The following is a 20934-nucleotide window of genomic DNA, read 5'->3' as shown; positions in this document are numbered from 1 at the left end:
CACTAACAAAGATAAGAATTCTTTGGCTCATGGGCAAGCACCTTGGGGAACCAAGCTCCTTCAAAACAGATCTGTCTGGCTGACTGTGTAGGGATAATAAGCCTCTGGCAGTCCCCAGTTGTCCCTAAGATTGGCAAAGACCTGGCTTCCCATCCCAGTCTTTGAGGATGGCTCTCTTCTCCATGGGCAGCTTCTAGAATTGGTACATCTGTCCTAGCCTAGCCTGAGCACTGACTGCCAGAGAGAGCTGCTGGACCAGTCATTGGAAGGGCATATCGCTCCCTTTCATTCCCCTTGATCTCCTCATCCTCTCAGCTGTCATGCCAAAAGAATAGCTCACTGGCCGAACAGAATATTTTCCTCAAATGTCCTTCTTTAGTTTCTGACACAGCCAGATGCAGGTGGACCTCACTTTAAGGAAACTCCATTCATGAGAGTTCTTCCTACGTGGTTAGCAGTTACATACATTACAAAGGAGTCGTGATTTTAAGTTCTTATTTTATGTAATCTTGAAAGAGCTATTTAGGGGTTGGGAGGGAGGTGGGATGTCAATTTAAGATAGAGATGAAGAGGACTTCTGAAATTATGATGCAAGTCAGTAGTGACAGGAGAATCTTTTTTTTTTTTTTTTTTTTCCAGGCGACAGACAGAGAGACTGAGACATAAGGATTGCTTGAACCTGGGAGGCAGAAGTTGCAGTGAGCTGAGATTGTGCCACTGCACTCCAGCCTAGGCGACAGAGCAAGACGCTGTCTTAAACAAATGGGCCGGGCGCGGTGGCTCACGCCTGTAATCCAAGCACTTTGGGAGGCCGAGGCGGGTGGATCACGAGGTCAGAAGATCGAGATCATCCTGGCTAACACGGTGAAACCCCGTCTCTACCAAAAATACAAAAAATTAGCCGGGCGTGGTGGCGGGTGCCTGTAGTCTCAGCTACTCGGGAGGCTGAGGCAGGAAAATGGCACGAACCCGGGAGGCGGAGCTTGAAGTGAGCCGAGATCGCGCCACTGCACTCCAGCCTGAGCGACAGAGCAAGACTCTGTCTCAAAAACAACACACACAAAAAAATGAACAAAAAACCACCCTGATAGTTTTTGTTGTTGTTGTTGTTGGTTTGTTTTTGAGATGCTGTTTCACTCTTGTTGCCCAGGCTGTAGTGCAATGGCACGATCTCGGCTCACTGCAAGCTCTGCCTCCCGGGTTCACGCCATTCTCCTGCCTCAGCCTCCCGAGTAGCTGGGACTACAGGAGCCCACCACCACGCCCGACTAATTTTTCTATTTTTAGCAGAGACGGGGTTTCACCGTGTTAGCCAGGATGGTCTCTATCTCCGGACCTCATGATCCTCCCACCTCAGCCTCCCAAAGTGCTGGGATTACAGGCGTGAGCCACCGCGCCTGGCCGGGTAGAGAATCTTAAGTATAAAACTTCCTTCTCTTATCATGTCATGATAAAAACTATAAGGGCGGGGCCGGGCATGGTTGCTCACGCCTGTAATCCCAACACTTTGGGAGGCCGAGGCAGATGGATCACCTGAGGTCGGGAGTTCAAGACCAGCCTGACCAACATGGAGAAACCCTGTCTCTACTAAAAATACAGAATTAGCTGGGCGTGGTGGCGCATGCCTGTAATCCCAGCTACTTGGGAGGCTGACACAGGAGAATCACTTGAACTCAGGAGGTGGAGGTTCCGGTGAGCCGAGATGGCACCATTGCACTACAGCCTGGGCAACAAGAGTGAAACACCATATCAAAAACCAACAACAACAACAACAACAAAAACTAACAGGGCGGTTTTTTGTTCATTTGTTTGTTTTAAGACAGCGTCTTGCTCTGTCGCCTAGGCTGGAGTGCAGTGGCACAATCTCAGCTCACTGCAACCTCTGCCTCCCAGGTTCAAGCAATCCTTATGTCTCAGCCTCCTGAATAGCTGGGACTACAGGCTTGCACCACCACGCCCAGCTAATTTTTGTATTTTTAGTAGACATGGGGTTTTGCCATGTTGGCCAGGCTGGTCTTGAACTCCTGGCCTCAAGTGATCCAGGGCAGTTTTTGTAAAGTGATGTGTACTTGACCTTCATGGTCCAGGGCCAAGATCTGGGTTAAGTGCCTATCTTGGGAAGAGGAAGGCTAACTAGCCAACCCCTAATGGGTAGGTCTAAGGACAGGGCTACCTCATGCAAAGATCCAAAGGAAAGCCCACGACCCTTCATTCCTTTTTTCAGTACTACATGGGCCTTAGATTGCTCAAAGGTGGGCAGCCAAAAGAAGCTGGAATCTGGACTAACACACAAACTCTGTCAGTATTCTGCCCTGGATCATTACACACTAACCTGCCAGCCCCCTAATTTTTGTTTTTTTTTTTTTTGAGACAGAGTCTTGCTGACACCCAGGCTGGAGTGCAGCGGCGCAATCTCGGCTCACTGCAACCTCCGCCTCCCGAGTTCACGCCATTCTCCTGCCTCAGCCTCCTGAGTAGCTGGGACTACAGGCTTCCATCACTACGCCAGGCTAATTTTTTGTATTTTTAGTAGAGACAGGGTTTCACCGTGTTACCCAGGAGGGTCTCGATCTCCTGACCTTGTGATCTGTTCGCCTTGGTCTCCCAAAGTGCTGGGATTACAGGCATGAGCCACCGTGCCCGGCCTAGTCCCCTATTTTTACAAGGGGAGATTTTCCAGTAATCTGCCAATGTCAGGCCAGCTGTGGGGGAGATTTACAGACCCAAACCAGGGACAAAAGGCATTCTTTCAGGATACAAGACTCTTTAAGGAGAAATTGGAATTGGAAAAAGTGCAAGACTGATGGCCAGACCTATTAGGGCAGGGAGGAGAAATTGATTATTGTCCCATGAACAGATTGGACTTTTTGGTCCAATGATCCTTGAGGATACTGAAGTGAAAACCTCCACTATCCCCTCTACATCCTAAACCCAGGTCTATTCAGAGAGGACCAAACTACAGGGCCCCTTGAGAAGACTGGAGACACCTAAACAGCCGGGACTGCAATGATTAACTAGCAACTCAGTGAAATAACACTTCCCTTGTTCCCAGGACAAACACAGCACGAAGAACACTTTCCTCCAGCTGTGTTCACTGAGTCACTAAAGGCCTAAGACAATTATACAGGAAGTTTGGAAGGCCTCAATTCTATATAAAACAGATGTAGGTATCCAAAACTTTTTCATTGAATGAAGTGTCACATTCATCCTGATTTGCTGTTTGGTGATACCATCACTCGTCCTATCTCCCTTAACAGCCTCCTTGGAGGCAGCAACCATGTCTTAATCAACTTTTCATGCCCCTTAGTGCCTAATAGTGCCTGGCACATTGTTGGTCCTCAGTGGACATCTAATAAATCTAGTTGAACACAAATGGGCAAGGGACCCAGCTTAATGCCCCTTTCAACTAAGGAAATTGGGTCCTAGAGCATGAGAAGAAATGTTTTAAACCCATCTTCTCTTTTGGGTAGGACAGGGACCTAAACTTGTGGCCACTACCTCCAGTCCTAGCTTCCTGGGCCTTACCTGAGCTGCTTGGGAGGGTGCACCTACCAAAGGCAGTCAGTCTGGTGCCCTTCCACCCTCCAACCAGCCTGATACTGGTCCCTCCCTCTCTCTCCAACCCAATACTGAGATGTGCACACCTGAAAAGAAAGTACTTGAAAAATTTCTCTATTATCAGAGCAAACTGATGAAGCTTCTGAGGTATTAAACAATCCATCATAACATTTGTGACCGGTTAACTTTAATTTTCAAAATAAATCTGCAGTATTTTGCATGTTAGTAATACAGTGCTGGTATTGACAGGTAAAATCATCATCTGCTTACATAGAAACCTTCATTTAGGAGCACACCGTAGGAGGGGAATGGATACACAATAAAAAGCAAACGCAGGCCAAGCAGCGAGCCCTAGAGCGTAACAGGCTGGATGTCAGATTTAAGGATTATCTAATACAACTGTTTAGCTGCCAATCTGATAAAGGGGAAGCTCTCAACCAGGTTACAACCAGAAGGGAAAAACATACTCTGCCTTTTCGTAGAGCAGTGGCCGTCGTGCCTTCAACACCTGGTTGAATCAGTTCATCAACATCGAAACTCAATTCCAGTTCCAAGACACAGGAGAATTTCATCACACAACCTATTCAGTCCCCCTTTTCAGTGGCCCACCCAAAACCCCCTCCTGCCATCGACTCTCTCCCTCCCAAAAGAAGACATGACGTGGCTTTATTATTGCAGACAAGCTTCTTAAGTGAATAAAGAATGCATACAAAATAGTATTTTAACTGAAGTCATACAATGAAGTCTCACTCCTGTTTATTACACAATGAATCGATAAAACAATTATTTCTAGTATATATCTTTTTTTTTTTTAGAACTAATACTTTCAGGGTTCTGACAACCACATTCTAGCTTAGGGGTAGGGCCCACACCTGCCCCCACTGAGGACTGCTCCTTGGACCACTGTGGAGGAAGCCTGGGCTGTCTGAATCGTGAATTATGACTGCCAGCCCACCAGAGATAACAGATCCCAGCAGGCAGAGCCAGAACCCAGTTTTGGGTCTGCATGCCAGGAAATGTGAACTTCCTCCAAATGTGGCCACTGTGCCTCCCAATCCAGGCCTCAGCAGGGTCATTCTTGGGCTTTCCCTACACAAGTCCTTCCAGTAGTCCACACATAATGCTCTACATATTAAAAACAAACCATTTTCGTACTGTGGATAAGAACAGTTGTAACAAAGTCATAGCTACATATTTTTCTCTACATTTTGTTTATTGAGACAAACTAATTAAAAGGCACAAACATAGGGCATGTTTACATGGACATTATAACAAACATATACAATAAAAGTGTAGGAATGTGTTGCCTTCCTGCTAAACAGAAAGTTCCTAAGCTTTTATATATACAAAAGTTGTACAATTTAATGTCCTAAAGTACAAAAGATCATTTATAAAATTATTTTACACTAAGTACTATTTATTTTATTTTTTTACTATGTAGTTCAACCCCCTAGAACTGTTTTGTATAATGACACACAGATACCCGTCCCTGATGTAGGAAGTCTGTCTCAGATGCAAGGTGTTTTGATGCTTGAACTGACACAGTAGGGTATAAACGGAAATCATCCAGTTTGATAGTCAGTCCTGCAAACATTCTGCAAGATTAACACAACTAATTTCCATTTCTCTTAACTGCAATGATTAGAAAATGAAAAAAACCAAAAACATATTGCAACTTAAAAAAAAATCACAGCGTCTTGGTTTAGTTAACTTTTTTTTTAACGCAATGCTTTAAAAACAATGTGTGGCATGATGGTGTAAAGAGTATCTGTTTCCCTAGCTTTTGGTTTCTACTTTATGTACAGAGATAAAATATCCTGCTAAGAAATAAAAAGCACATGTCTCAACGTGCATAATCATTGCTGGGTTTCTACAGGGAATGCAGACAGCTGTCTCCCTGAAAACACCACAAAGCTGATACAAGTGTTTTCTCAAAGAAAAAAAAAAGTGATGTCTATATTTACAAAGTTGAACAAATCTGCGCAATACTTAAGAAACGGAAGGAGAAATTTAAAAAAAGATACACTCTGCATGTTCTGAAGGGGCATATACTACCTAGTTAGTGGTTAGAATAAAAACTGTATACAATTTAATATAAGACATAAACTCTAGTGAGCAACTAACACATCTGTCCCTGTTGTAATATCAACAGGCTCTGATTGGGAGAGAGAGGGGCATATCACATCCCAGTGCCTCCAGCGTCTTCCAATTTAAAGCAATATATTTGAACTGTTCCAAAGTACTCCTTGGCTCCTAAACAGGAATCCCACTGGACTCTGTTTGTTAGGAGCCTGCCTGTCCACACACTTGACTTCTCCTCTGTCAGTTGAGGCTTTTCTTAGCAAAACACAATTTGTAGATTTTTTTTAATTTTTTTTTTTTTTAAAAAGTCAACTACAATGCTATATTCCGTCGGGATTAATATGCTGAGCAATATTTACATCTCCAAATACCAGGTCACAATCCCTATTATACGTTGAAGTTAGAATGATAAATTATCATATGCTTTGCATATCAGAGCTGGTATCACCTTTCCCATAGGGAATGCTGCCTGAAATTAACATATTCCCAAAGGTAAAATGCATATTCTCTGAAATGCATTTTATTATGACAATGCATGTATTTACTCATAAAAACAATAAACACAGACAATTCTACACTAGCTCTCAATCTGTGGATTTAAAATTTCAGGTTAAAATCAGCCATCCACCTTGTATAGGGAGAAGAGTTCTGCTAGTGTTTACAATAAAGTGATTCCTTGGGATTAGAAATAGTAATGCTGTTTTTTTTATTTTGAAGTGGGTTCTACTTATGATTGGTTTTAATTCTGGCATTTCATCTTGCCAACTACTATCCTGTTTAAGCAATGCTGTCAGCTAAAAGGAATTTCTGATTAAACTAAAGTGGTCCAGTGATAAGTTACATACACACCCTACTTTGAATAATCCCAGCCAAATTGGAGAAAAATGCTACCACACTCTTATTAACTAATGTAATAAAATCTCCCAATTTCATGGTTTACTTTTTGCTTTAATCAACTAAAAGTTAAGTTGCTGGTAAATATTTACTTTTACCCATATTTTGATTTTATAATACTGTTTACCAAGGCGGTGATGTAGGCAAAGCTTGGGGCAAGAAAGGCATGCTCTCTACAGGTCTCATTGCTATATTGAGAGGGGCGGCTAATGTCATAGGTGTGGGTAGATTCATTGGAGATGTGATGGTGACAGGGTGTGCTATATTCACTGGGGCAGTGACGGGGGTGGGGAGGTTGACCGGGGTAGTGAGTGTTAAAGGAGAGGTCATGGATAATGGACTGGTTATAGTTACAGGATGCCCTATGTTCATTGGGCTGGTTATGTTAACTGCACTTGAAACATTTACTGGACTTCTCATGCTCATTGCAGCTGCCACTGTGACTGGGTTTGACATAGTCCCAGATGACACAGAGGATGTTATATTGAATGGAGTAGTGAGAGTCACAGGTGTCGTAGCGGCCGTGGAGGTTTGGCACAGGTTAGCAGCTTCTAAAATAAGAAGAAAAAGGGCCTTTAGATTCTCAAAACAGTGAGCAAAATTCACAGTTTCTGAATCAATTTCTTTTCATTAAAAATGTCAAACATTTAATAAATCAAATTCCAGTTTTCTATCAAGCGGTCAACAGAACAGAGGATCTTTCTGAGCACAAGCCTTGGGGCCAGGGATCCCAGTGTGTGAATCACCTTCTGATGCTATACCTCCTGCAAGGACTTATGCAACTTGTTTAGCCTTGCACTTTAGGTTTCAAGTTCAGATTTACTTACCTACCTCACAGTGATGCTGAGAGGATCAGTTAACTTCTGCAGTGCAGGGCTAAGTGTTCTCACTACTACTTCATGCAGTTCCTCTGAGTTCTAAAAACTTTCCCGGGAAGAGCCAACCTCCAGCAGGCCAGGCTAAAGAGCTTGTTTACACAGAGCTGGGCCAATGGTTACACAATAACAGATAATCAGAAAAATCTTCTAGTAAGGCACACTGTAACTAGCAGAGAGAGGTGTGCATACTCAATAAGTATGTTAAAGCCTGAGACATGAAGCCACATTCTGTTAAGGTTTTAAAAATGCATAATTGGGGAATGATAAACAAGCTATTTTAGTATCATCTGTTTGTTTCAGTTTTAGAAATATGTTTCAGTTAAATAATCTTATTCTTTCTGGTTATGTTTCTTAACTACATTAGGAAAGAAAAAAATACTCCTCAGTAAGTTCATGTTCTCCTCACTCCCATTTCTTCGTTTCTGATGTTGACACAATCACCTATTTTATGCCTAGTATCTTTAACTCTACATATTACACATACCACCAAGCATACCAAAGAGAACTAGCTAGGCAAGGAGACCCTGCAGTGAGTTAGAGGACCCTGGTCCTTCTTATCCAACAAAACCTGGACACTTTTTTTTCTGAGACAGGGTCTCCTTCTGTTGCTCACGCTGGAGTGCAGTAGCATGATCACAGCTTACTGCAGCCTCAAACCCTCAAGGCTCAAGCAATCCTCCCACTTCAGTCTACCAAGTAGCTGAGACTACAGGTGCATGCCATCACGCCCAGCTAATTTTTGTGTTTTTTGTACAGATTGGGTTTCGCCATGTTGCCCAGGCTGGTCTCCTCCTAGGCTCAAGCAATCTGTCCACTTCAGCCTCCCAAAGTACTGGGATTAAGGTGTGAGCCAGGTCTAGACACTTCTTAAAAAATACTTCCCTTCAAGGTGATACCCCCAACCCACCCCTCAACAAAATTCAGCACCAGAAAACAGCAGTAAAATGATGGGTAGGCTAGCTGTGACTTGACTATCAAAATGGAGAAATATACTTGAACTAAAGATAGAGATCTGTATATGATCCACAAAGGTCTTATCACCGCAGGGGGACCCCTGAGTCAAGCAGCCCTTACTTGATCAATACAATGTAACTTTGGCATACACCATTCTCCCTATCAGGGATTCCCAAACCTGGCTGATTATCAAAATCAACTATCTAGAGGACTTAAAAAACAAAAACAAAAACAAAAACAAAGGACTCCAGGAGAATCAATAGTGAAATTTAGATGGAACTTGGGAAATGTGTATTTTTAAAAAGCTTCCCAGACAATATGATTGTCGATCAGGTTTGAAAACTTAGGTTACCTTATTTAGGCCTAATATTTAAAGGGACGTTGTAGATTCAAGTTTAGATTTTCAGGTCAGGAGTCTCCTCTCCTCTAAAATGTGACATTTACTAATATGAATACAGAGGTTTCTAAGATCAGTGGTCTTTTCAAGAGAGATTCACGCTATGAATGGGAATACAATAACATTTTGTTTCATGGAAGTCAGAAGATGAGCTAAACAATCAAGTCTTATTGTGCAAGCAAACTGAAATACAATACCAAATAGAGGAGTACACCGAGAGAGAATGAGAGAGAAAACCAATTCACTTTAAGGTGCTGGGAGTATTGCTGAGGATATTCTCCACCTGCTTTGACCAAAGAATTTTTACCCTCTTATCTGCTGACCCCCTTACCTCCTCCTCCGTGTTTTCTTTTTAATCTAACAGTGTCCTTTTACTATGACTTAAACATTTTTACTCCTTCTCTAAGTAAAATACCCTTCATAATATACTTTCAACCCACTATACAATTATCACAGCACTACACTTTTTCCTCCCCATTGCCAGTCCCCTCTACCCATTCTAACACAAAAGTTTATTTGTTTTGTTTTTTTTTTTGAGATGGGGGGGTCTCAATCTGTTGTCCAGGCTGGAGTGCAGTGATGCAATTGTAGCTCACTGCAGCCTCAAACTCCTGGGTTCAAGTGACCCTCCCACCTTAGCTTCCTGAGTAGCGGGGACTACAGACACGCACTGTCACGTCCGGCTAATTTTTTTTTTTTTTTTTGAGTTTTTGTAGAGATGGGGTCTTGCCATCTTGCCCAGGCTGGTCTCAAGCTCCTGGCCTCAAGTGATCCTCGTACCTTGGCCTCCTGAAGTGCTGGAATTATAGGTGTGAGCCATCACATCTGGCCAAAACATTTTATTAAAATAATGACAAATCTTCAGATGAAAGCTAGGAACAAGCAGCACCTGAGGAATGATGAAAAGCCTATACGGACTGCTGCATTCTTTTCTTCCAATGCCAGTAAATGTATGAAAAAGAATGCTGACGGGGCCCGGTAGCTCACGCCTGTAATCCCAGTACTTTGGGAGGGTGAGGCGGGCAGATCACCTGAGGTCGGGAATTCGAGATCAGCCTGACCAACATGCAGAAACCCTGTCTCTACTAAAAATACAAAATTAGCTGGGCGTGGTGGCACATGCCTGTAATCCCAGCTACTCAGGAGGCTGAGGCAGGAGAATCGCTTGAACCCGGGAGGTGGAGGTTGTGGTGAGACAAGATCATGCCATTGCACTCCAGCCTGGGCAACAAGAGCTAAACTCCATCTCAAAAAAAGAAAAAAAAAAAAAAAGAATGCTATTCCTTTTATTTTTATCCAAGTACAGGAGGTTTAGAGATCACTCTGGCCAGGTGTGGTGGCTCATGCCTGTAATCCCAGAACTTTGGGAGTCTGAGGTGGGTGGATCACTTGAGATCAGGAGTTCAAGACTAGCCTGGCCAACATGGCAAAACCCTGTCTCTAGTAAAAATACAAAAATTAGTCGGGTGTGGTGGCATACACCTGTCGTCCTGGCTACTTGGGAGGCTGAGGCACAAGAATCACTTGAACCCAGGAGGCGGAGGCTGCAGTGAGCCGAGATCACGCCATTGCACTCAAGCCTGGGCGACAGAGCGAGAGACTCTGCCTAAAAAAGAAAAAAAATAAAAATAAAAACAGAAGGGATCACTCTGAGGAAGGGAAGAGCCACACTACATGAAAGCAAAAGATGGAAGAAACTACACAGAAAAGGAATTACATACAGAGGAGCACACAGATAGAGGATTCCTTAACATTTAACATAGTAAGACATTGCAGAGGTGGAGGAGGAAGAAGGAATTTACAAATCTGTCCTTTGGCTCATGATACACTGACAAAATGATTCATTTGAAATGGCTGCACAATAGTCCAGAAGCCAAAGCTGTACTAGTAAGTTGAAAAGTACGTTGAAAACTGATACCCCAACTGATTCGTTAGAAGATATACACATGAGAGAAAAGCAAACCATTTAAAAATTTTTAAACAATTACAGTAAAGTCCTCAGCAGCAGACTAGACATGTTAAGGCCAGCCAGTGATAGACTGAAGGAGATTAAGGGTGTGACCAGGAGAAAAGACATCAACACTACAGAATCTGAAACATGTAATAAATAATACAATGAAAAAGAACACTAAAGAGCAAAAATAGCACAGTGTAAGAAAATGAACTTATGTACACACAAGGATATCCACCTCTAAAAGTGGGAATATTTTAGAAAGGAAAAAAAAGCCCATAATGCATGGAGGTTGACATCAAATTGAATATAAAAATGCAACTCTGAGCATAGCAAAGGACCAAATTTGGATCCAAGTTTGTAGCAAAAAGTAAATCAAAAGAAAGAACATGATAGGAAGTACTGAGAACTTTTAATTCCTAGTAATAACTTATCTGGACACTTTATTGCCAATAATACCAGATATTTCCCAGCATGCACTATTTCCATGTTTCCATTAAGCTAGATTTCCTAAAACTGTGTCTTCTCTACTTTGATCACTTGGCATACTAAATGAAAACACTTCTCTAGCCATATTTTCAACACCGGAAGCTGTGTCTTACCTTTCTTCCTTGCTTTAACAGCTTCTTCCCACAGTCTCAGTGTTTCTACTTGCTTCCCTGGCCAGCTTGTCACATGTTGTTGTTGCTGCTGCTGCTGCTGCTGCTGCTGCTGCTGCTTTTGGTTACTGGTCTCTTCACTCATGCATGCTATTACAAAGACAAACCAAAAACACTGTATTTACCTGTAAAACTTGCTGTTTTTTTCAAAATTGACTTCTCATGCTTCTGTGATCTTAACCATTTAACCTGATAGCTCTTAGTAAGTGCATCTTTTTTGCTGCTGTGTCTATATTGGTCAAAATAAACAAACACTAAAAAGTCTAGAGAACTAGTGAAAATCAATATAAAAGAGAAAAGGACTCTTTGCTATAAAAAAAAACCATCAAAAAAAAAAAGCAAGTGTCTTTAAAAATGGAAGTTTGATAATATTAATATAGGACTAATCAACATTCAACAAAATTTTTTATTTGACCACAATAATGTACACTAAAAGTGAATGTTTATAGGCTGGGTGCAGTGGCTCACGCCTGTAATCCTAGCACTTTGGGAGGCCGAGGCAGGTGGACTGTCTGGGCTCCGGAGTTCGAGACCAGCCTGGGCAACACGGTGAAACGCCGTCTCTATGAAAATACAAAAAAAGCAGCAAAAGTAGCCGGGCATGGCGGTGTGCACCTGTAATCCCAGTTACTTGGGAGGCTGAGGCAGGAGAATCACTTGAACCCAGGAGGCGGAGGTTGCAGTGAGCCGAGATTGTGCCATTGCACTTCAGCCTGGGCAACAGTGTGAAGACGCCATCTCAAAAAAAAAAAAAAAAAAAAAAAAGAAGTGAATGCTTATAAAGTACAACATACTAGATAACAAACCCAGTGTACTTACAAAGAAGTAAAAATGGATAGATTAACACACATTAAGCTTTCTTCCCCATTCTCTTGTAGCCACCTATTTTTTTGAGAATTTGATGTTTCTACTGCATAAACCACATATATGATAGAATAAAGGATTAGGAAAATGCCTTCTTCTAGTGGTTAGGGCAATCTTAAAAGAAAAAGCCTGGGTAAATGCAAGTATTCTATCTTCAACTCTGAATTTAAGGCAAGCAAAGCATTTAAACCGCAAGTGGATATGATATCTCATTTCTCTATAGATTTGGGTTTGAAAAGCAAGCTTATTAACACTGCTTTCACCTTAAAGGTTATTATTAGCTTATCAACACTGTTTGCATACATGAAAGTAAAGCATAGTTCTGACACTAATATACTCTGTCCATTGTTGCCTGTTTGCACATGTTGGCAATAGGAGGAAACATGCAAGGTGAATATTAATACCTTTGATACATTATGAAAACATGCATATTTCACCAATCTGAAATATAAAAGAAATAAAATCTGAAGCACCACCTACTTTTACTGATGCCTTGTTTACATGTATTACAGTTGATACTTTGGCTCTGCCCATGAGTCTTTAAGTGGCTGGTGATGTATGCTGCACTCAGGAGCTTCCCACAGATGTTACATGATACCTTGCCTTCGTGGCGCACCATGTGTGTCCGCAGTCTGTCTTTGGTGGCAAAGGCAGCAGTGCACGTCTGCATGAGGGAGGAAAACTTTTTTTAAATATAGACTATCCTGTTCTACTCATTTTGAAGTACGTTATATTCTATGCATTACCCTATCCACATCAACAAGCTAACTAGTTGAATTTTAATTGCATGTTACCTAGAATCATAATCATAATACAACACTTGATAAATTTTAGACTCTTCCATTTTGAAGGAAGAAAATACATCAACACAGAGTAGCACAAAAAATGTAAGCTTTAGGGTAAGTTAAACCTGGGTTTAAGTTGAGCTCCACAATTTACTAAACAGTGTAACGTTGAACAAGTTGGTTAACCTATCCAAATGCTTCTTCATCTGTAAAATGGGGATAATAACATCTCTCACAAAATTACTGGTGGATTAAGAAGAGCCTGGTATACACAGCAGGCATTCATTCAATGACACTAGCTTCCTTCCTCCAATTAGATCTTTCTTAGAATTCAAATCATTTACTTAATAAAATCAGTCATTAACAAACTTAACTGAAAGATGTACTAAAAGACTTCCAGCAACAAACTAAAATTACCAATGCCTAAAACAGTCATTTGATTTAGCAAAATTCTTAATGTTTTCATTATTATAATTGATGTCAAATAAAATCTTTAACTGGAATAGATTTTTAAACAACTAGAAAGTGCTCCAATTTGGTAATAACAGACAAAAATCCAGTAAGTGGTATCATTTGGGAGAAAAATTCATTATTTTCTCCTATTACAGTTAAAACAACTTCAATAATCAACTCAGAAATTAAAGCCCTTTATTCTTTTATTCATTTCAAATACACAACCACCTTTGCAAGACTGTAACTTTTTTTCCTAACAAAAAATACTATCGCCCAAAGAAAGGGAAATATAGCTTAAAAAAAAACAACACACTTAATTTTTTAAATGATCTTGCTTTACAGAAATAGAAGTTGTCAGTTATATTTTACAAAACTAGAAGTCAAATCGGCCACATTTACTCAGGTCAGTGATTTTAAGACTATTCAAGAATGGTGAGATTCAACTGGCTCAGACCTTCTGGATAATGTGCATTAAGTGCTACACTAAGGATAAGTCATTTTAACTCTTACTTGGCATTTGAAGGGTCTTTCTGTTGAATGGACATGTTTTACATGACAGCTTAAGTGGTCAGGCCTGTAAAAAAGAGAGTTTCAACAGAAGATATAATCGAACACACAGAGAAATGCTACTTATGTGATGCTTACATGCTTGGCAGATTGGGAAGGGGTGCATTTTAGGGAAAGCTAGCAGAATTACCAATCTCCCTCCCCCAGTGCAAGTCTCCTTCCCTCTCTTACCATGAATAAAATCTTAGGCCTCTACCTGTTAATTTTCTCTCCTAGTCAACATCAAATCATATTAGGTCTTGATTCTTTACAATTACAAAATACCCGAAGTTTTAGTCTTAACACTTGCCAGAAACAGCTACAACTATATTAACTCTAAAAGCTTTTATAAATGAAAATTAGTGAAATGCTGGTGCTCTCGGAAAAATGAAAAAACATTCTAAAAGTTTAATTAAGAATATCCAAGGTCATCCCAACTTAAAAGAAATGTTACTTTAATTTGCACAGTGAGCCTCATGTCTAGTCCCCCAACTGAACTGAAAACTGGTGGTTTTGCAGTGATAAGTATCCATGTGCCAAATGAAAGCCTGAGTCCACCGAGGCACTTGTTAAGTGAAAGAAACAGGTTAATCACTATGTCACCACTTGTCAATCACACCAAACTGGGGTTAGACCTGGAGGTGTTAATACTTCTTTATCTATCACCAATCTCCTCTAATAACACAGGTCTGCCCACATCTGTTCTCACATAAACATTCTAGATCACATGGAGACAAAACTGAAGTACACTGATACCATAATGAAGCAAAGCAAAGCAAAGCAAAGCAAAGCAAAGCAAAATGCAGTACCTTGAGAAGCCTTTCCCACAAACACTGCAAGTATAGGGTTTGGTGATGCCTCCTTCATGGGACCTCACATGGTAAGTCATCCGGTCCTTCCTCTTGAAGCGCTGATTACAAATAGGACACTCGAAGGGCTTCTCATCTGAATGGGAGAGCTTGTGCCGATTGAGATGGTACACATCTCGGAAGGCCTTCCCACACATCTCACAAGCATGGTTCTTCTTGACAGGCTTACTGGGTTTCTTGACAGACTGGGTCACTGGCATAGCTGTGGTGCTGGCACTGCTACTGGGGTTGGTGCCCGAGGAAGATGTAGTGACTGTTGACAAGATGCCTGCAATGGTCGAGACCAACGAAGTTCGGCTGCTGTCCCCAGCGATGGTAGAGATAAGGGGAACCACTGTGGTGGGGGTTTTCTTTGGCCGGGACACCAACTTGATCCCTGTGTGGCAGGATTCGTGGCGCCTCAGGTGATAGCTGTCCCTGAAAGCTTTACTGCAGTAAGTGCACACAAATGAAGTTTTGGGTTTTTCTTTTTTAATCCCAATGGCATCCTTTAATGTTTCTGGTGCACCCTGAGGTTTCTGAGTTATTGGTATTGGAAGCAATGGTTTCTGATCAGGGGGCTCCACGGCAGAGCTCAGGAGGGGCAGCAAGCTGTTCTGTGCTGCCTGCTGTTGGTGATGGGAAGCTTCATGGGCCTAAAACCAAACATTTACACTTCAGAAACTCAGCCTCTCACAATGGCCTTCGAAATTCAACATGCTCCAGCAATAGAGACCAGAAGAAACAGTCAAAGAACCTATAAGCTACTTTGCAGCGGTAATCCAGCAACCACCTAGTTACTCTAACAGCTCACAATACAAAGCATTGAACAATCACTGTGCAGACACAAAACTTTTCCAACTAAGTTGCTGACAGTGATCTTGCTTTTAAACAGCTGACTAAACTACACACTATCCTGGTTCATAAGGGACAGACCAGCTGATGAAATCAGTTTGCATTAGTCTGTCAGTGCTGAAACCAAGTTTAAATAACTTACTTAAAAAAACCACTCCAGATTTAAGTATTTAATAGTACCTTACTGCAGCAATACACACATACACACTCACATACACGCAATAACACAATCATCTATTTGTCTATTATCCAGAAGAAAAGCATCGTATCTTTCTATCAGAAAACTCAGATTGAGGAAGGGGCTGTTGCTAAGTGATGAAAGACATCTGGTTCTCTAAATACATTTGCTAGTTGTTAACTTTAAGTTTTCACTTCACTCTACTAAAAGGTTTGGTTGAAACAAAATCTGCTATTAAGCAACCTGGAAGGCATCTGTGAAGGTAGCCCATAGCAAAACACCTGTCAGTTGTTTCTCAGGTCATTTAATTGTATACTGAAGTCTGCATCTTTCAGCAACACTATCTGTTCAAATCCCAAACTCTCAAAGACAGACTAACGAAAAAAACAAACTATAAACACTTAAATTCCTTTCATATTCATCTTCTTCCGCAGTTGTAGGGTTTCAATAAAGTATTAGACATTTGCTGTTATGATGTGCTTCTCCACTCCCAAAACTGGAGGCTGCACACTGGAAATTCTTTTAGCCGCAATGAAACCAAAATTTCACCATGGATCAGGTTCTTGACATTTATGAGTAGTTACTCTCTTGGTTCTGATACTTTCAAAATTCTCCATACTGATAAACATTTAGGAAATGATGGAAAAAATTCCTGAAATAGTTCTTCCTAATATGTTGTTCTTTACCAACATTATTTTTGAAACTCTTGACAGTGAGCCCAAGCCCCTATGCTTGAGTTTTGTAATCCTAATAAGATGCATACACTCAAGAGGAGTTTCAAATATTTTAAGCATACAATGTCCTACTAGGGGCCCATCCCATCATCTTAAGACACTTTAGACAGTTATTTACCCTTCTTACTCTATAACCACAAGTCCCACAGCTAACTTGATTAAGGACAAAAAAACAAGGAGAAACACACACACACACACACACTCACAGCTCCTCCTCTGATGGGTAAGAACATCTACCACACATTGCTTCCACGTTTACTTGATGGCGGCATAACAGTTAAGCCTGGAAGTAGTCTCCCCCAAACGATTAGGAGGTGTGGTATCCGGAGTTCTCAGTTTCAATTTAATAATTTTGATGTAATCACCCTTTGAGTCCTGGAAGCATTCTCAGAAATTATGTGGTTACTTATGAGTCTCTTTCTGGACTTACTGCTCCTAGCAAATTACAGTCCGCTTTTAATCTGATTTGTGAAGCTCCTGTAAATGTAAGGGTCTATCTACCCAGGTGACATCAGTAGAAACTTTACAGAATTTGGACTCCAGTCGTAACCCCTTTTCCAACCTGGCTGTAGGATACTCAAGTTTCCATACAGTATACAAATAGTTAATAGCTGAAGATATACAATTTCAAAGGCTAACAGATCAGATAATAGGGAATGCAGATCTTCTGGACAAAGTTCAGACTTTTAGCATTTAGAGGCATTTTTCAACTCTAAACAACCATTAGTACGATGGAGTACTAAAAGCACTTACTGCCATTTTACCAATTCAGATGTCTGTGGCAACATAAAGTATTTTTACAGCATTGCTGAAGCGCACTCTCACACGAGGGTCACACCAGGTCCCTGCTTCTTGGGTGAAATGCTGTAGAACCACTACAGGAATCACTCTCTGAGGATTCCTAGGATCCCCACACTTCTACATGAAGCCTTCTAAGGGGGAACTGGGTTTTCCCAACTTGTTCTCTGGGGGAGAGACAGAGTAAAATAACAACCACGGCCAGCCTTCAGTTAAGTGATTTATTTTAAAAATATAACTTCTGGGTAGGCTTTTATTTGACTAGCATCATCAAACCAAAGCTTTAATTTTACATCCCATCTCTTTCAACTGCAAGGCTTTTTAACCCTGCCCAAGCTTTCCTTTTCCTGGGGCTGGCAAGAAACAAAACAGAAATGTTATTTCATCACCCAGGGTAGTAGGATATGGCACCATGAAATCTCCAGTGCCAGAGGGTAAAAGATTTTGTACTGAACAAATTAGCATCGGTGAGTCATATCTTGAATGCCCTGTTAGAAGAATCATCCATCAAACATTTTAATAGCTATAGCTTTCACTTTCCACCAAGTTATCTGGAAAGCAAGCAGGTATTAAATTGTTTCAAAATATAAATTCAACAGGATGCTCCAGGAAACAAACAAGATAATTTAACTCCATATCCCCAGTGAAAATTACTTAAAACCAGAACTGATTAAGTCTATTCATACCTTTCCATAGAAAAGACTGAAATATTCTCTTTACCCATTCAACTGCTCTCGGCTCTAAATTTTAAGTTTTCCAACAAATTTCACTGCACACATTGCCAAGCCCAGGATTAAATATTTGTTTTTATACTTCTCCATCAGGTGGAAAAAAAGATTTTAATAGCTGAAAAAAATTAAATAATATAAAATCTAATTAAAAAGTTGATCAATAAACGCTTGGCATTTGTTTTACCCAGGGGAAAAATAATCTTTAAAAAAGTATTTCAAAAGCTTTTTCAACCAGCTTTCCAAAGATGCGTTATGGGTTTTTCCTTTACATGAAGAACTCTTTTTTTTTTTTTCAATCTCTATAGACACCATGCTTAATATGGTTTTTAATCACATGAAAATCACTTCAGGGGCCCATCAATCCCATATTTTAAAATAACCATTTGAGCTTTTTTCTGGGGAAAGTATTTGCCACCTTTACACCAACCTGGATGGATGCATGCTAGTTATATATCATTTCTTTTCCAATGCATTTTCAAGTTGGTTTATCACATTATTAGCAAGCTCATCAAAGTACAATAAAACAACACTGATCAGAATGAGAAAAGGGGGAAGTTCATGAATTCCATGTTGGGTATTTTCGATTTTAAGAAGCCCAGATATATTTCCATAACTACTTAAAGATCAAATTGCCCACATTTGAAAAAATATGTCTTAAAACAACAGGCCAGTCTACACAATAGGTAATTTCTGAGTTATCCAATTCTCGATATTAACTCCACTAGGATGAATCCAGTGGCTGGGAGAATAATTTTTTGAAAATTCTGCATCCGTTCCTGTTAGTTCTAAAAGGTATCAAGCGCCCCAGCTACGCGTTTGGGATTTCACGAAGTATTCAAAGGAAAATAACTCAGAGAGGCGGGAAGAACGCACTTAAAAGTGACGAGCTTCCTAACCTCCTCCAGTTCCGAAGTTTCCCCGTGAGCTCATCGCTACTGCCCACTGAATGCTTCGTTTTGCAAATAGAAACGAAGTAGGAAAAAAATAAGTTCCAGCCTAGATCTGCCAAACAGGGGTCCCCCATCTAAAGTGGGCGGGCAAGAGAATTGCCAAAACAGATCGGCTACAGTCACTTTCAAGTTTCTTGCAAAAAAGCGAAGACCAACATCCCAGAGAGTGACTCATCTGGGGGCTTTGTAAGCGGACTTTGTTTGCTCTCTCCACTTGGTTGGAGGAAACGTTCGAGGTGGGCGAGAAAGAAAAGCGCTTCGGGAGAAGGTCGGGCCTCCAGGAGTCCCGGCCCCCACCGCTCCCCCCCCGCTCCGGGCCGGCCCAGCTGGGGGATTCCCCGGGCTGAATGGGACGGCGGGAGAGCTGGACAGAGGGAGAAGGTGTCAGCTGCCAAGGCTCGGCTGAGACTTGGGAAAGAAAAAATGTAAATCCAGTGAAAAAGTTTGGGGAGGGGACACACACTTACAACATCCGCCCCCCCCAACTGGGTAAACACGAGAGGGGTGGTGGCGGTGAGGGGGAGTGGCGGGGAACCTAGGGATACCCGCTATTCGCGGGGACACGGGAGGGGGTCAGAAAGTCAAAACACGCACGCACACACACAAAAAGACGAGGAAGGTGAAAAGAGAACAAGCGAAAGATGGATGAAGTGGCGGGGAGGAGATTCAGGGCAGGACCTGGGGACCTCCTCACCCCACCGTGCGGGACCGTGCCGGCACGCAATGGCCCAGCAGCCCGCGCTATCCAGCGGCCCGGCGCCCTCCTTTCTCTGGGCCGCGGGGTGGTGACAGCGACCGGCCTCCTCCCTTCCCCTTCAGAGCGGGAGGGAAGGGTGTGTGTGAGTGTGTGTGTGTGCGTGCGTGTGTGTGCTGGGGGGCCCCCGGGTTCACCCCGAGGCCTGCTCTCTCCCCCGCACCCCGTGAGGCCGCCTCCTTTCACCTCAGCAGCCCCGCTCCGCCGGGGCGGGCGGGCGGGCGGAAAAACAAAGAGGGATTAAGGCCGGGCCGGAGAGCGGAGCCGGGAGGGAGGGGAGGAGGAGCGCCCGCCCGCCCGCCAGCCCGGGGCCCGGCCCCCCTGTCCCCCCCGTGCCCCCCCGGGGGGGCCCCCAGTACCTGGAACAGGAACGCGGTCCAGTTGGCCTCCATGGCTGCGGCGGCCGACCCCCCTCCTCCCCACTCCCCCCGCTCGGGGAGCCTCCTCAGCCGGAGGAGGCGACAACAAAGCGGCGGCGGCGGCGGCGGCGGCAACGGCAGCGGCGGCTCCTCAACATGGCAGCGCCGAGCGCGGCCACTTCCGGTAACCTCCGGGACGCACCACCGCGGCGGCGAGCGCGGGCGGGGGGGGAGCCCCGGCCCGGCCGCCGCCGCCCCCAGTCGCCCGGACCCCCTCTGGGCGTCCCCGCTGCTGGCTCGCCGCCTCGGAGCTCAGCCAGTGCCCGCTGGCGGTGGGGTCAGGGCCCCCGCGGGGGGGCTGGGGTGGGGCCCGGGGCGGGGATGGGGCGCGGCGTCCCCCCCCGCGGGGGTGTGTGGTGCTGCGGTCCGTGGCTCAGGCAGCTGGAGCAGGGGGGAGCTCAGGAGAGAAGATGGAGGACGCCAGGGTCTGGCGCTGGCCCGCTGGGCACAGCTGGGCCGTCTCCCGTGACTCAGACACGGTGTCCAGCACCGCCGCGTCCCTGTTAGACCCTCAGCGGAGGGCACAGGCCACGGCGGACACCCGGCTCTTCAGTCGCTCATGCACAGCATGGTCCCCACCTCCAAATTGGGGGAAGCCCTTTCGACTTCGAGTCTCTCTTCCTTCTGGCATTTCCTCCCTGGCCGG

At 43.2% G+C, this 20934-nt stretch overlaps 1 protein-coding gene across 6 annotated transcripts; it reads right to left on the bottom strand.

The window, feature by feature from the left end:
• Nucleotides 1-3723: 3723 nt before the first annotated feature.
• On the bottom strand, nucleotides 3724-20501 carry VEZF1 (vascular endothelial zinc finger 1). 6 transcript variants are annotated; one of them, XM_054535660.2, is made up of 7 exons: nucleotides 20056-20181; nucleotides 16843-17601; nucleotides 14831-15525; nucleotides 13986-14049; nucleotides 12718-12901; nucleotides 11317-11463; nucleotides 3724-7085 (listed from the first exon to the last, which is right to left on the bottom strand). In XM_054535660.2, the coding sequence occupies exons 2-7, from the start codon at nucleotides 16867-16869 to the stop codon at nucleotides 6658-6660; spliced, it is 1545 nt and encodes a 514-aa protein (XP_054391635.1). In that variant the 5' UTR covers nucleotides 16870-17601; nucleotides 20056-20181; the 3' UTR covers nucleotides 3724-6657. The 6 variants fall into 6 exon arrangements, with proteins under 6 accessions (XP_054391635.1, XP_054391636.1, XP_063574884.1 ...); XM_054535661.2 differs by having other exon boundaries at nucleotides 12718-12919; nucleotides 17390-17601; XM_063718814.1 differs by having other exon boundaries at nucleotides 17390-17601.
• Nucleotides 20502-20934: the final 433 nt, after the last annotated feature.

The sequence above is a fragment of the Pongo abelii genome, chromosome 19 (assembly GCF_028885655.2).
Source record: "Pongo abelii isolate AG06213 chromosome 19, NHGRI_mPonAbe1-v2.0_pri, whole genome shotgun sequence".
In the NCBI taxonomy this organism is placed as follows: Eukaryota; Metazoa; Chordata; class Mammalia; order Primates; family Hominidae; genus Pongo; species Pongo abelii.
The sequence above is the reverse complement of the archived record's forward strand: the minus strand, read 5'-3'. Positions and strand labels throughout refer to the sequence as shown.